This window comes from Protopterus annectens, chromosome 17.part0 (assembly GCF_019279795.1).
Source record: "Protopterus annectens isolate FY-2018-M chromosome 17.part0, PAN1.0, whole genome shotgun sequence".
Lineage (NCBI taxonomy): Eukaryota > Metazoa > Chordata > Ceratodontiformes > Protopteridae > Protopterus > Protopterus annectens.
In genome coordinates this window covers 122,748,507-122,765,298 of record NC_056751.1, presented here as the reverse complement: position 1 = coordinate 122,765,298, position 16,792 = coordinate 122,748,507, and the positions used below count along the sequence as shown (strand labels likewise).

Sequence of the window (16,792 nt, the reverse complement as noted above, 5' to 3'; positions counted from 1 at the left end):
CTTGGTGTGGGTTCAAGGAGGACTTTGGAAGGTTGATTGGGAACCCTAGATTTCGCAGAATGGACATGGTGAAGTGCAGATTCCTTGACAGGCTATATTTTGACTGCTAGTATTAGGATGTCATCCATATATGCGTAAATCTGGATTACCTGATTTCTGCAGAAGCCAATGGCTGGTGCTAGACACTTTGTAAACACTCCGGGGGGGGGGGCAGTGCATAAACCAAAGGGCAAAGCAGTAAACTGGAAATGAGAGGAAGGCCCAGAGAAACGCTGGAATTGTCTGTCGGAAGTCCTGATGGGTATGTGTAGGTAGGCTTCTTTTAGAAGCAAGATGGCCATAAAGGATTGGCTGGAATAAGTGGCAGCAGGAGGGTACCTGAAGGTGGAGGTTTAGAAAGGAGAGATCTAAGCTGCGTCTCCAGGGGCCATCTTTTTTGGGGACCGGGAGCAGAATCCCTTTCCTTCCTGTCCTGACGGGACAAGTTGTATGGTGCCTAGCTTTAGCAGGTCTGACAAAACTTGTAGCAGGAGAATAATTTGGTTTTTGGGGGAATGGAATGCCTTTCCTGGGTGTTTTCCTTTCCAGGATAGGAAGTACCCTTTTTGGACAATGGATAGGACCCATTAGTCTGTGGTGATGGTTTGCCAGAAGGGTAGACACTAGGGAAGGAGTGCAGAAAGTGGTAGGTGGGCAAGGCAGTCATACATTATTGGGACCTCCTCTGTCCTGGAAGGATTGCCTGCACTGAGGAGGTGGTGCAGTAGGTCTGGACATGGTAGGTCTTGCCCCTCAAGTTGTCTGTGGAGGGTTACACCTTACAAAAATGATTTTAGCAAGGTAGTTCCTGTAATATTTGGGAATGGGGGACACCAGATGTTTGATGTCCTGTAATTATTCACTTTTTTCCTGCAGATTGTTTTCCAAAAAGGAAATTGTGATTGGTTGGGGGGGGGGGGGGGCATCCAAGATCTTGGATTTTAAGTCTTCTGGTACATTCTGGAGTCTCAGCCAGCAGTACTTCCTGAGGACAAGAGCAGATGCTGCAGAGCGGGCAGATGCTTCTGTAGCATTGTAGCTGCATCTAATGGAGTGCCTACCTACTTGCTGAGCCAAAGACAGTTTGGAGGAAATGTCAGCCTTAATGGGGCTGTCAGGATTAGAAGCCAGCATGAAGGAGGCTTGAGACACTAAGTCTAGAGCATACTTAGTCATGTGGGTCTGATAATTAATGGCTCTGAAAGCCAAAGTGGAGGATGTGTATACCTTTTTTCCCATCCTAGCTATATATTTTCTATCTTTATCCGTGGGTAGGAAGGATGTGGAAGGAAGCAGTCTAGACTGTTTATCAGGGGCGGAGGCAATCATAGCTGGGTCCACCAAGGATAGTTTAAGAATGTTTGCTCATTTGGCACTTTATAGAAGCCATCAGGGTGCTTAGGGACAGGTGGCTGTGAGTCTGGGGCCTTAGAAGCTGAATTAAAGGTATCCAAGCAAGCAGGTAGAAGCAGAGGGACAGCCAAAAGGGAGGGGGATTCTATTTGAAGCAGCTCAAAGTACCTCTTGGGTGTCAGTCATTTGCGAAGTATCCCAACTGAAGTAATCTTTCATCTTGATGATTGTCTCAAAGGTAATATCCTCAGGAGGAGAATAGTACAGTTTTGTACCTACCATAAATGTAGATGTCCGATAGGTATGCATCTGCAGTCCTAACATATGGGTTGTCCTGCCTCAGGCAGCCCTTCGGTCGGCCGGATTCCAAAGTCTGGGTCTGGCCTCGGCTGATATCGCACTTCACCCGACGTCATAGCTGCTGTGGTATAAAGGCATCAGCCGACGCCATTTTCCTCAGTGTTTCTTGCCCCAGATGCCAGGTGCCCTCTAGGAAGGCTAAATTTGGATAAATGCAAATAATTCCAAACAGTAGAGAGCAAAAATTATATATATATATATATATATATATATATATATACATACAAAACAAATACACCATAATAATTTCCCCCAGCTAGCTAAGAGAGGGATAGATACCCTAGGAATACCACAGAGGGGAAGGAGGGTGGGTAATCCTGACTGCAGATGCATACCTATCGGACATCTACATTTATGGTAGGTACAAAACTGTACTATGTCCTTCAAGGATGCATCTGCAGTCCTAACATATGGGTAGAATACCATAGCCAAACTGGGGGAGGAGGCACTAAGATAAAGATGGTGCAGTCAAGATCCCTTGCAACAGCAGTTGCAAAACCTGCTCGGGATCTGGAGTATAAAGGAAGGTTATAATGCTTGGCAAATGTATGCACGGAGCTCCAAGTAGCAGCTTCTAAAATGTCTTTGGTAGCCACTCCTCGTAGGAAAGCTGTAGTGGTGGCTGTAGCTCTTGTGGAATGAGGTCTGATATTTTCGGGAGTTGTCTTTCCATGAAAAGAGTAGCAAAATTGGATGCAATTTCCTATCCATTTTGAGATTGTCTGTTTTGAAATTGCTTTTCCTTGCATTCCTGTTGCATATGCTACCAGAAGTTGGTCAGTTTTTCTGTTGGTCTTAGTTCTGTCCAGATAGTAACGTAATTGTCTGTGCACATCCAAGGTATGTAGCAGTCTTTCCCCCCTGTTCTGTGGGTTGGGGAAGAATGTAGGTAAATGAATCGCTTGGTTCAATGATACTCTGGAGACCACTTTTGGCATAAAGGTAGGGTTGGTTCTCAGAGACACTATCCTGGTGGAAGATAAGGAAGGGCTGTACTGCCATTAATGCCTGTAATTCAGATACCCTTCTTGCTGAAGTGATTGCTAGCAGGAAAGCAGTTTTCCAAGACAAAAACTGTAAATCTGCTGTTGCTGCTGGTTCAAAAGGGGGAAGTGTTAACTTTTCCAGCACAAAGTTGAGATCCCATGTAGGTAAAGGTGGTTTCCTTGGAGGCTTTACGTTTTTGATTCCTCTCAAGAACTGTCTGAGTAGAGGATGAGAGAAGACAGGAGGATCCATGTTGTATTCTGCTGAGATTGCTGATGCATGAATCTTAATGGAGGAGTAGGACAGGCCATTGTGGAACAGTTCTGCTAAGTATTCCAGGATGTGTGCTATGTTTGCCAATGAGACATTTTCTCCCTTTGCTGCACTCCAAATGAGGTATCTTTTCCATTTGGCTGAATAAGTTTTCCTTGTGGAGGGTCTGCGAGCCTCCAGGATAATGTCCTTAACCCTCTGAGATAAATCTGGGTTATTAATATTCCAAGCAGCTAGCTGCAGTGTTTTCAAGTTTGGATGTAGGATCTTGTAGTTGTTCTGTTAGAAGTAAGGGACATAGAGGTAGAGGCCATGCGTGTGTCCGAGACATGCTTCTCAGTAGCGGGTACCAATGTTGCCTCGGCCAGTCTGGAGCCATCAGGATTACCCTTGGCTGATCCTCTGATCTTCAGTAGGACTTTGTACATCAAGGGAAGAGGTGGAAATGCATATGCTGTCAGGTTTTTCCAGCTGAAGGAAAGGGAGTCCACCCTCCAAGCAAGTGGGTGGTATGCTCTTGTGCAGAATTTCTTCAATTGGTGGTTGTGTGGGGAGGCGAACAGGTCTATCTCTGGTAGTCCCCATTTCTTTGTTATGGTTTTGAAGATATCTGGATGCAGCATCCATTCGTGAGCAGCCGTGGTAGTTCTGCTTAAGGTGTCTGCTAGTGAATTTTCTTTTCCTGGTACAAATCTGGCCTGAAGTTGAATGTTGAGATTCAGGGCCACATTCCACAGGTCCATTGCCATCCGGCATAGAGGATATGTGTGTACCTCCCTGTTTGTTGATGTACCACATGACTGTGGTATTGTCCGTCCTTATCAGCAGGTGACTTTGTTGAAGGAATGGTCAGAATGCCTGGATTGCAAGTTTCACTGCCAGCATCTCCTTTAGATTTATGTGTAGATTCAGCTGGTCTTGGGTCCATAGGCCTTGTATGCACTTGTCCACCATGTGTGCCCCCCAGCCTAGGTCTGAGGTGTCCGTGGTGATGGTCTGGATTGGATGAGGTTTGTTCAACTGACAGGCCTGAGCCCACCACTGGAATTCTTGCTTCAGGCATGGAATTATTGGAATCTGGGCTTCTAGACTGTGCTTGTGTTGAGACCATACATTCCTTAGGTACCATTGCAACTTTCTCATATGCAGCCTGGCATGCGGAATCAATATTATGCAGGATGCCATGTAACCCAGGGCTTGCAGGACTTGCCTTGCAGTAAGCTGAGTTTGAGTTGTTAATGTCATGAAATACACTGGTAGTTGCTTTTGTTTTTCTTCTGTGAGAAAAGTCATCTGAGTTGATGTATCCAGTTCTGCCCTCAAGAATGTTATCCTTTGGGATGGTACTAGTCTTGATTTTTGCATGTTGACTGTGTATCCCAAGGCTTGTAACACTTGTATGACCTTTTCCAAATCTTTTGTTAATTTTGCCTTGTTGTCCGCTTGTATTAGGCAGTCGTCCAGGTATGGGTAACTTTGAATTCCCTGAAGCCTGCAATGAGCAATTACTGATGCCAGGCATTTCGTGAATACTCTGGGCGCAGTAGATAAGCCAAAGGGCAATGCTGAGAATTGATAATGCTCTGATCCTGCAAGAAATCTGAGGTGTCTTCTGCAATCTGGTCATATAGGGACATGCAGGTATGCCTCCTTGATATCTAGAGTCACCAGCCACGACTCCTTGCCCAGCATGGGAAGAAGTTGCTGGAGGGTCAGCATTTTGAATTTTGGAACAATGAGGTATGTGTTCAGAGCGGACAAGTCGAGAATAGGTCTCCATTGATTTTCTTTTCTTGGTACAAGGAAAAGCCTGGAGTAAAATCCTTGGCCTTGTTCCATAGGCAGTACCTTTTCTATAGCTCTCATCCTTAGTAAGTTGTTGATTTGTCTTAGAGCGTCTGTTTTTTGGCTTGGTGGTAGGTTTGGCATTCCTCTCTTTTTTGGTAGAGTGTGGAAGTGAAACCTGTAGCCTTTGTCTATTGTTTGTAAAGTCCATTTGTCTCCTGTAATGTAATGCCAGTTGTGGGAAAATAAAGCTAGTTTTCCGCCCAAGGGTGCTTCCAGTTGTTCCCTGGTAGGCGGAATCAGAGCCAAGTCATTGTTTCTGCCCTGTGGAAGTAGTTGTAGTTGAATCTGTGGCAGTACTTCTCTGGTTGGTAGGTTGCCACTGACGTCCCCTGTAGGCCCCCCTGGATTGACCTCTGCCTCTTGTGCATCTATTTCTGCCTCTGTGCTCTGGAGGTGCCTGGAGAGGACCAATTCTTCGAAGGCCAATTTCTGCTAAACCTCGGAGGTTGGACCTGTAAGAAATCCTTGACTGTTTGGACAGATTTTGCTTTTTCCTCCACCTTCTTTAGAACTTCCTGTGCAGGGGAGCCAAACAAACTTTGTTTCTCCATAGGAGCATCTAGGAGTTTTGACTTAACATGGTCTGGTAAGGATTGTTCTTTTAACCAGGCATGCCTTTGAATCACTGTTCCAGTCATAGCTGATCTAAAGGAAGCCTCCAGTGCATCATAGCCACATTTTAAGAAATGGTTACTGACCTGCTGAGAGTTATGTACCAAATCCTGAAGGGACTTGCTGTCTATAGGTTCAGGAGAGGACAGTTTTTTTATTTAGCTGGTCTAACAAAAATTCCTGGTACTGAATCATGTGAAATTGACAGCTTAAGGCCCTGGCCGAAAGAGTAGCAGAAGTATAAACCTTTTTACCCCATCTCTCTAATGCTCTAGATTCCCTTTCAGAGGGGAGAGGATTTTTGGCAGAAGCAGCTGCCACAGCTTTAGGGCCCTGTGAAATGGTTTCAGGATTTGCAACAGGAGCCTTGTACAAATGGTAGTGTGTGTCCGGGACCCTGTAATATCTGTCAGGCTTGGCAGGGGCCGGAGGAAGAGAATCAGGGGCAGTACAGGCATCACTATATGCATCAACAACTGTTAGTACTGGAGGAATGGCTAAAGGTCTATGCTGTGGTAAGTGTAAGAAAGTCCTTAGCCTTTTCCTTGAATCTGAAAAATCTTGGCCCTGCCATTGAAAGTGTTCCCTCATAGCATGTAAGGTTTCCCCAAAAGAAAATTCTTCAGGGGGAGAGGCAGAAGGAATGGAGTCTTCTGCATCGGAATCCTCATAAGGAGAGTATGGGCCTTCCTGAGGGTCTGAGATATCAGAGTCATCCGAGGAATAGTCTGTAGAAACAGGTTCCGGGGGTTCAATCCTAGGCCTCTTATCTGGAGGGGGGTAGAGAGGCCCTGTCTGGGTGAGGTTGGGATCCCCTGATCAAAGAAATGAGATCCCCAGCCAGGCTGAGCATTTGAGAACTAGAGGTAGGCATGTGTGAGGGGGTTTTAGCAGGTATGGCCTTAGAAGATTTAGCTGCTTTAGCCCTGGAAAAAGCCTTGATAGACATAGATGCAGGGGGTCTAGCAGCCCCACGTGCGGGGGTAGATATGTCTAAAGGAATAGTATCTGACAAATCCTGGGTGCTAGCTTCTGTAGGGGCAATTTCAGTAGCAGATTCAACTATGCTCTGTGAAGCCTCGGCTATCGGAGGCCTGCTTTCGGCCGAAGGCAGAACAGAGGACTCTGTTTCAGCCGAAACCGAAACACTTGCGGTTGGCCTAACCGTGGTTTCAGCCGAAACCGCGGACCGCGAGTGTCAGTCCTTTTCCTTGCGTTTTTTAGCTAATTGTGTAGTCGGAGTCTCCGACTGCATTTTGTATGCAAAAGCGGGACCAAAAAACTCCTCTGCAAACTCCGACCGACGTCTAAGCATCCGTCGGTTGAAGGAAGCACAGGCTACACAAGCTGATACGTCGTGGTCGGGGCCTAAACAAGGAAGGCAGTAAGAGTGGAAATCCTTATGAGGTATTTGTTTCCCACAAGTTAAACAATTATTTACTTTGTCTGACATCGGCTGAGGCAAGAAAGAGTCCCCAATGGGGTACTTAGCTTTTTAGAAGTCTTCGGTAGTAGAAATCTCTGGATCTGACCGACCGGCACTTGCGAACAGCTTCTGCTTCGGCACCGTGGCAAGAAAGACTGAGGAAAATGGCGTCGGCTGATGCCTTTATACCACAGCAGCTATGACGTCGGGTGAAGTGCGACATCAGCCGAGGCCAGACCCAGACTTTGGAATCCGGCCGACCGAAGGGCTGCCTGAGGCAGGACAACCCATATGTTAGGACTGCAGATGCATCCTTAAAGGACATCCACTTCAAGATTCTTCCATCAGGAAAATACTCCTAGGGAGCAGCGATCTGGGATGTATATGAAGAGTCCTCCAAGGAAGAAAAGGAAGAATCATGCTCTTCCTCCCTAACCTGAGAGGTCATGGGAGGGAGGGAAGAGGCAGATCCAGGCCTAGGACTGAGTAAAGACAGTAGTGGAGGTTGAAGCTGAAGGCCTAAAAGCCATAAATGCCTGCATGAGAAAGGAAGTTAAGGCCTGCCAATCTGGTAGGGCTTCAGCAGAGGAGGTACACTTGGTTTTCTGCTTCTTTTCGGCGGGGGTGGAAGTTGGAACCGTCCTGGAGTCAGGTTTTGAGGTCAACATTTCCGAAGTCTGGATCCGGGTCGGAGGTACAAGAGAATCTGGTTCCTCCTTGACACTGACAGTGGCTGGGTAAGCTCCAAGGACGTGCCAGTAGTCAGCTGTGCAACAACTTCCTCAAAGGATGTCGCTGAAGTAGACTGATCCACCAGGTGCTCAAGTCCTTGACTGGCAGTTCCCGGGGCATCAGGTAGTGAAGCGGCAGGCGCGGGAGGCCTAGGAATCTTTGCCTTCTTGTGTGGAGGTTTGGATGCAGCCTCCTATGCAGGATCCTTTCGTAGGGCTAACAGTTTAAGGCACTGTTTTTCTAGGTAGAGGTTTTAAAGTGGCCAAATGGCTGCATAGGGTCCCCAGCACAAGTGACTGACAAATTGAGCAGGCAGAATTGGTCATGCTCCCTGCCTAAGCAAAAAACACACCTATCATGGACGTCTTTATGGGGTATCAGGTGACCCGCATTGGCACTTTCCCTTTTTACCTGACATCAGCTAAAGGCTACAACAACCAAGCCTAAGCAATAACAATTGGCTAAACAAGAAAAAACAGAAACCCAACGGGTTACTTAGCTTTAGTGATGCTACGCCTGAGAAGGAGTGATCGCACGATGTGCAAGTAGTCTGCAGTTGAAAAGTCCTGGGGATTGTGCGTGCAGTACCGCATTGAAGGCCCCTGGTTTATGGCTTTATGTCTGACGTCCCATGCACGCTGCAACAGCCAAGTTGAAGCTTTTGTATAGGAGCCAATGTACGAGTCGCTTGAGGGCAGGAAATCCCACAACTAGATACTGCAACACAGGAATGGGAGGACATCGCCCATTGCCACACAGAGTGCTTCAACACAAGGGGTACGAGCTGATACCTCATTGTTTGTCGATGTACCAAACAAATGACATTGTCAGTTTCAAAATGCTCTCCCTTCAGGGATGATTGCGTTCAAAGGCCTGCAACACAAAACACTGCTCATTTCTAGGATACTGATATGCAAGTTGGCCTCAGGAGACCAAGTGCCTTGGACCATTTTCCCCAGAAAATGCCCACCCCCACACACACTGGAAGCATCTGTGGACACTACGGCCTTGGGGTGAGGGGGAATGAACAGATTGCCTTGTAGAACCTTATCTGACTGAATCCACCACCTTAGATCTCTTACATATCTGGGTGATTTGTATCAGAGTTGACAAGGGTTGGTATAGTATCAACCACTGTGTTGCTAGCATCCACTGTAGAATCCTCATGTAAGATCTGGCTAAAGGTACTAGTGGTATTGTTGCTGACATTGATCCCAGAGCTTGAAGGACCAAGCAGGCTGAAATCTTAGTAATGCAGATTTTCCTGACCTGTGATCTCATGGTCTGAACAACAGAGGTAGTAAAGCTATCATTGAATTTGTGCTGAACACAGCTCCTATGAATTCCAAATTTTGAGTCTATTCCAGTTGAGATTTTCTGTAGTTTATGTCTATCCCCAGATGAGAACATGTCTGGTGAACCTGATCTCTTGTTCTTAAATTGATGCTTAGTCAGGGCGGTAATAAGATGGTCAAGATATGAAAAAAGCCAGAATCCCTGCAGTCTGAAGTCAGCTGCTGCAACTGCCATGCATTTGGAGAACACCCTGCGGGCTGTGCTGAGACCAAAGGGCAGAAATCTGAACTGATAGTGAGTCTCCCAGCCAGAAGCACAAGTGCTTTTTGGATTATCTGTTTACCTTTATGTGATAGTATGCATCCTGAAGGTCTATTGACCACATCCAGTTATCCTTGCCCAGAAGGGAGAATAGACTGAATCATGACCACCCAAAACGTAGTACGCTGAACTGACATGTTCAAGTTGCTGAGATCTAAAACTGGCCTCCAGTCCCATTTTCTTTGGCACTAAAAAGAACCTTGAATAAGTTTTGGATTCTATCTGGTCTGGTGGGACCTCTCTGATTACTTTAGCAGCTTTTGTATTTGTATTGCTGCTTGTTCCCTCTGATAGGGCAGAACGTCTGGGATTTTTCTCGACTTAGGTGATGGATAAGAAAAAGACATTATAGCACCTCTGGGAAAAATCCTCTGTAACCCCATATCTTGGATTTAGTCAGGCTCTGTGGTGCAGGGACAAAGGGACAATCTCCCAAATGCATCCAGAGGTGGACAATCTGGCCTCCTTTCAAGTACACTGGTAGGGTTAGAGAATCTCTGGACCCCTGTTGTGGGCCATCCCTGCCGCGAGGGCAACGACCACTGGAGTTCCCTCCTCTGCCACTGATGGAACTTCCTCCACGTGTGTCCTGGAAAGGACCCTGGGACTTCCTGAACCACATCTTACCATCACCTCGTTGATTCCTAGAGAAAGATCTTTGAGATTGAAAAATGTACACCCACTGCAGAGAGGGTCTTTCCATCCTTCTCACACCTTGATAATGTGCTCCCTTTTGGGCCAAACACAAGTGCCAACAAAAGGACCATTGAAGAATGAAGACTTGAATAGTTCCACAGAACACACAAGTGCAACCAGGCATATCGCCTGATGGAAATACCTGAACCTGCTGCCCTTGAAGTTCCTTCAGCTACATACAAAATGAGCCACATGGAAGAACTGGAAATAGACTGCAGGGTAGCCAACTGAAACGTCACCGAAGACTGTACTTCACAAATGGGTACTGAAAGGGTATTTGAGAGCTCCTTAATCAAATCCCTTTGCAATCTGGTGAAATGTGCCAAATAATTCAGTGACCTTAAGTCAAAGGTGACTGAAGGATAGACACTTCCCAAACTTGTCCAATGCCCGAGACAATATATCAAGACAAAAAAGATAAGGGACAGAAAGGAGAAAAGGTTTCAACTCCAAAAAGAAATATTGCTTACTCAGAGGTGATCTCTGCCTGACTTACAAAGCCATGTCCAACTCAGAACTGATGGACATGCTCCACCTAAAGAAATCCAAGTCACTGCGAGCCACTCGCTCTAGTGAGCCAAACCTCGCCACAATAAATAGAACATGCTGGAGGGATATATTCCTGTCATACAGACTTCCCCATGCTTTGGAACAAAATTCTTAACTACATTAGGCAGAGCCCCTCACTCACTCGAGAAACCCTGACGAGTGGATGGTCAACAGAAAATACACCCCCTGGGATCACTTCATTGGCTCTTCTTGACATAGGCTCAGTTAATTAATCAGTGGGGTAGTGAAAGCTGATGCACTCTGGCTAGACTTTATAAATGCCCTCTAGCAGATAGCCTAGTACCTACCTATGAACCTATAAATATCTTACCTGTTCAAGTGTAACTGTCACCACGTCTTTCGTGTAACGTGGCAAATTGCATCAGAGACACTTGAAGTTGCTGAATTACGGGTAAGGGAGAAGCAAGAGTTTTTGGTTGCCACAAAGCTTTAGCAAAAGCAGAGTCAGATCAATTCAGAATCAATTAGCTGAGGACGGAATGAAAACTGACATCAGATCTACCAGTTTCTAAATTACAACATTCCTCCTGTACTTCTGCCACAATATAGAAAGGATTAACATCTTGAAGGGTTGACAGTTACCAAAAGGACACTACCTGAGCCCCAGACAATACCAAATAAAGACCAACCACCAGTTATTTACATAAATTTTAACAAGTTCTAATAGCAGAGAGAAGGACAGCAATACAGAAATGTTCAACACCAATGAGCCAAACCCTACAATGTCAACCTGCTATGAAGTGTAACATAATTCTTACCCTCGGAAGAGGAAAGCAAGTAATGGTCCTGCAAGATCAAGTCTCTTGTTTCCATAGTGATCTCTGTCATCCAGTTCTCTTCGACCCAAAGCACCCAGCAACAGTCTGTGAACCATATACCTACACAGAAAGCAATACATTAATGCCATCCATGATACTACAGAAATAGAAATTAGGGAAAATAAAAATTAAAACGTGAAATCATACCCCAAGAAATAAGCTTTTTTGGTCTCACAGAAGTCACTGACACCAACATGAGGCAACATCTCTTTCTGCAAGACTTCTTTTGCATACTTAATTCGTTTTTCTTTTGTCACACCAGGCTTAGCACCTCTTGAGCCAATAAAATTCAGTGCTACATTCTGTTCCTGGATAACAAAAGCTTCATCCAAGGAAGGCTTAACCTGTAATACAAAAAGCAAATAAGTCCTCAATTACCCTCCTGCTCTTTGCAATGCTTTAATACACTGCTTCATCTGCTATACAAGCACTTTAATATATGTGTACTGAAACAAAATGATCAAGACTACCAGCGTCTCAGAAAACATGAGCATCATATACATCCATACCAAGCTTGCAATACTTCCTTGCAGTCATGCATTCCTGCCCGTAGCACTCCAACCACTGCAGTGAAACAGCAAAAAAAAAGTTGCGTAAGCAAGCATACCAAAAGCGTAGATGTTCTCATGGATCACAACTGCTGCAGCCTCAGCTAATTGGGTCACAACCTTACTTAGGTTATTACCACTGGCTATGTTTCACAGCTTTAAGGCATCTTCCACACCAAAATACTGCCAGGGGCTCAAGCAGTGCTATATAAAACGGCACTGGGCATCAAAACCTTTACAGCATGCCTGTCGCAAGAAAGGAGGCTGCAGCCCTGAAGGAAAAGTGCTAAGAAAAAAGTACAGTTGTGTACCTACCATAAATGCAGATGTTAGAGTGTATTCACTGTTGCAGTCATTACACTTGGGTTATCCTGCTGGCAGGCTACCCGCAGTCGGCCTGAATTCCAAAGTCCTGGTCCGGTGTCTGTTGCTGTCGCCTCTTCCCTGACGTCAGTGCGCCAGGAGTATACAAGATGCAGCAGACGCCATTTTCTTCAGTTTTTCTTGCCCCAGATGTCAGGTGCCCCCAAGGAGGTAGGCAATACATATTGCTTATAACATACACTAAAACAAACAATACCTTTTTCTACAAGCAACTACACCACATAGGATGTATAGGATAGAGAAGTATAGATAAGTCACAGCAAAGAAAGGGGGGATGGTGGGTGGGTAACCTGGACTGCAACAGTGAATACACTCGAACATCTACATTTATGGTAGGTACACAACTGTACTATGTTCATAGTGTTTCACTGTTGCAGTCATTACACTTGGGTTGAATCCCAAAGCTGAGGTAGGGCGGCTGGGTCTAAATAGGATTAGGAGAGGCTATGAGACTCTGCAGGACTGCAGTGGCAAAGCCTGCTCTGGATTTAGAGTAAAGAGGCAAGTGATAAGGCTTGGTAAGTGTGCACTGAACTCCATGTTGCAGCCTCCAAAATTTCCTTGGTTGGTACTCCTCTGAGAAAGGCTTCTGAAGTGGCTGCTGCCCTGGTGCAATGTGGCTTAATATTCTTAGGCAATATGCCATGCTGTGCATAGTAGAAACTAATGCAGTGTCCTATCCATTTCGAAATAATCTGCTTTGAAATGGCCTTTCCTTGTGATCCTGCAGCATATGCCACAAACAGTTGCTCAGTTTTTCTGAAAGCTTTTGTTTTGTCCAAGTAGAAGCGTAGCTGCCTGTGTATGTCCAAAGAGTGCAGAAGTATCTCCCCTTTATTCTGGGGATTTGGATAACATGTTGGCAAATTAATGGTTTGGTTAAGAGCCACACTGGATACTACCATTGTCATAAGTGTTGGGTTTGTTCTTAGAGAAACCCTGTCCGGATGAAAAATAAGGTTCCACTGCCATTAATGCCTGCAACTCAGACTCTTCTTGCTGAAATTATTGCTAGGAGCAAAGCAGTTTTCCACAAGAATTTTATCTCTGCTGTACTGGCTGGTTCAAAAGGAGGCAGTGTGAGTTTTTCCAAGACAAAGTTGAGGTCCCATGTAAGCATCAGTGCTCTCCTTGGGGGTCTTATGTTTTTTGCCCCTCTGAGGTACTGTCTTAGCAGTGGATGCGAGAAAATAGAAGGTTCTGTATTGTTATGAGCTGAAATGGCAGAGGCATGGATCTTAATTGATGAGAAGGATAGGTCTTTGTCCAGCAGCTCAGTTAAGTATCGTAAAATCTGAGAAATATTTGAAACAAGTGGTTCAAGTTCTTGTGTCCGGTTCCAAGCACAGAATGGTCAAAGGAGTCGGTGTCTTGCCTAGGCCTTTTATCAGGAGGGGGATGGGAACTCCTGATCTAAATTAGGTCCTCAGCCATTATGAGCAGCTGTTTCTTTGGCATGGATGACAGTCCAGGAGAATGCTGTACTTTGTTTCTTTGTCTTTAAAGGTGTTTTACACTTTGCCTTGGCTGCTGAAGTGGCTTGACAGTAAGCTGTGTAGGTCTGAAAACACCCTCAGAAGCAGATGCCTGTTCAGCGGCTCCAGACCCATCTGAGGGAATAGTTTCCGTAGGCCCAATACCTCGAGTTTCCAGAGGCCTAGCTGTCTCCACGTGGGAGACAGAGGTGGCCTGTGGCTCTGAGGTAGCGGGTGTCAGGAGCTGCGAAAGCGCCTCATTGAAAACCGGCGATCCAGCGACTGGCCTAGAAGCGGCTTCGTCGGTTTTGGACCTCTGATACCAGTCTTTCTTTGTCCTTGCGCTTTTTATGGACTCCAGTCGTCAGATGTTCCGACAGCATTATATAGTTAAACTTTTGGCCAAAGTAATGTAAAGCAAAATCTAACAGACGCTTAACAGTGCGTTGGTTGAATCTAGCACAAAAAGTAGTTTTGTACCTACCATAAATGTAGATGTCCGATAGGAATGCATCTGCAGTCCTTACAAATGGGTTGTCCTGTCGTCAGGCAGCCCTTCGGTCGGCTGGATTCCAAAGTCTGGGTCTGGCTTCGGCTGGTGTCGCACTTCACCTGACATCATCGCTGCAGTTTTTCGGGTATAAAGGCATCAGCCAACGCCATTTTCCTCAGTGTTTCTTGCCCCAGATGCCAGGTGCCCTCTTGGATGGCTAAATTTGGATAAATGCCAATGTTTCCAAATAGTAGAGAGCAAACACAAAATAAGCATGTATGTACATATATACAAACAAATACACCATAATAGATCCCTCCCAAGCTAGCTGAAGGATGGCAAATACCCTAGGAGTACCACAAAGGGGAAGGTGGGTGGGTAATCCTGACTGCAGATGCATTCCTATCGGACATCTACATTTATGGTAGGTACAAAACTGTACTATGTCCTTCAAGGATGCATCTGCAGTCCTTACAAATGGGTAGAATACCATAGCTAAACTAGGGGAGGAGGAAAAAAGGAGAGATTATGGTGTAGTTAGGATCCCTTGCAAAACAGCAGTGGCAAAACCTGCTCGGGATCTAGAGTATAAAGGTAAATTGTAATGCTTGGCAAATGTATGCACGGAGGTCCAAGTAGCAGCCTCTATAATGTCCTTGGTAGCCACTCCTCGTAAGAAAGCTGTGGTAGTGGCTGTAGCCCTTGTGGAGTGAGGCCTGATGTTCTCTGGAGTTTTCTTTCCATGGTAGGAGTAACAAAATCTAATGCAATTTCCTATCCATTTGGAGATTGTCCATTTTGAAATTGGTTTTCCATCCTTTCCTGTTGCATATGCTACCAGAAGCTGGTCAGTTTTTCTATTGGACTTGGTCCTGTCCAGGTAGTAGCGTAATTGTCTATGTACATCCAAGGTATGCAAGAGTCTTTCTCCCCTGTTCTGTGGGTTGGGGAAGAATGTAGGTAGGTGGATAGCCTGATTTAAAGACACTCTGGATACCACCTTAGGCATAAATGTAGGATTTGTTCGCATGGACACTATCTTGATGGAAGATCAGGAAGGGTTGCACTGCCATTAATGCCTGTAGTTCAGAGACCCTTCTTGCTGAAGTTATTGCCAGCAGGAAAGCAGTCTTCCAGGATAAGTATTGTAATTCTGCTGTTGCTGCTGGTTCGAAAGGGGGAAGTGTCAATTTTTCTATCACAAAGTTCAAGTCCCATGCTGGCAATGGTGGTTTCCTCGGAGGTTTTACATTTTTAATTCCTCTCAGAAACTGTCTGAGCAGAGGATGAGAGAAGACAGGAGGATCCAAGCTGTATTCTGCTGAAATAGCTGATGCATGTATCTTGATGGAAGAATAGGACAGGCCTGTATGGAAGAGCTCTGCCAAGTACTACAGGATGTTGGCTATGTTTACCAGTGTCACATCTTTTCCCTTTGCAGTACTCCAAATGAGATATCTTTTCCATTTTGCTGCATAATTCTTTCTTGTTGAAGGTCTACGAGCCTCCAGGATTATGTCTTTAACCCTTTGGGATAAATTTGGGTTAATTGCTCTTATGTAATGTTCCAGGCAGTTAGCTGCAGAGTTTTCAGGTTTGGATGCAGGATGTTGCAGTTGTTCTGTGTTAACAGTAATGGGATCAGGAGTAGTGTCCATATTTGTTCCCGAGACATGCTCCTCAGCAATGGGTACCAATGTTGTCTTGGCCAGTCTGGAGCTATCAGAATGATCCTTGGACGTTCCCTCTTTGATCTTCAAAAGCACCTTGTGCATCAAAGGAAGTGGTGGGAATGCGTATGCTGTCAGGTTTTTCCAAATGAAAGATAGGGAGTCCACCTTCCAAGCAAGTGGGTGGTACGTCCTTGTGCAGAATTTCTTTAGCTGGTGATTGAGTGGGGATGCAAATAAGTCTATTTGTTAATCCCCATTCTCTTGTGATGGCTTTGAAGATGTCCGGATGCAGCATCCATTCGTGGGCATCTGTGGTAGTTCTGCTTAATATGTCTGCAAGAATGTTTTCTTTTCCCGGTACAAAAATTGCTTGTAACTGAATGTTGTAGCTCAGAGCCACATCCCATAGGTCCAGTGCCAGCCGGCATAGAGGATATGAATGTGTGCCTCCCTGTTTGTTGATGTACCACATAACTGTGGTGTTGTCTGTCCTTATCAACTGACCTTCTTGGAGAAATGGTCTGAATGACTGGATTGCCAATTTTACTGCCAGCATTTCCTTTAGATTTATGTGCAGGCGCAGCTGGTCTCGAGTCCATAAGCCTTGTATGCACTTGCCCAGCATGTGTGCCCCCCAATCCAGGTCTGAGGCATCTGTCGTGATGGTTTGGCTTGGTTGACTGTTGCATAAGGGCAATCCTGTGTTTGATTGACAGGCCTGAGCCCACCATAGGAACTCTTGCTTCAGGCATGGGATTATTGGAATTTTGGTTTCTAGGCTGGGCTTGTGTTGGGACCACAAATTCTTTAGGTACCACTGTAGCTTTCTCATATGCAGTCTGGCATGAGGGACCAGAATTAAGCAGGATGCCATGAAGCCTAGGGCTT

At 45.5% G+C, this 16,792-nt stretch overlaps 1 protein-coding gene across 1 annotated transcript in view; it reads right to left on the bottom strand.

Moving 5' to 3' along the window:
• The window catches only part of POLR2B (RNA polymerase II subunit B), a 1,548,892-nt gene that overhangs the window by 1,076,017 nt on the left and 456,083 nt on the right, over positions 1 to 16,792 (bottom strand). Inside the window, exons 6-7 of the mRNA XM_044059158.1 lie at positions 11,479 to 11,675; positions 11,272 to 11,391 (exon numbers count right to left, since the gene is read on the bottom strand). Coding sequence (XP_043915093.1) covers positions 11,272 to 11,391; positions 11,479 to 11,675 — 317 coding nt within the window. The remainder of the gene's footprint in view (positions 1 to 11,271; positions 11,392 to 11,478; positions 11,676 to 16,792) is intronic.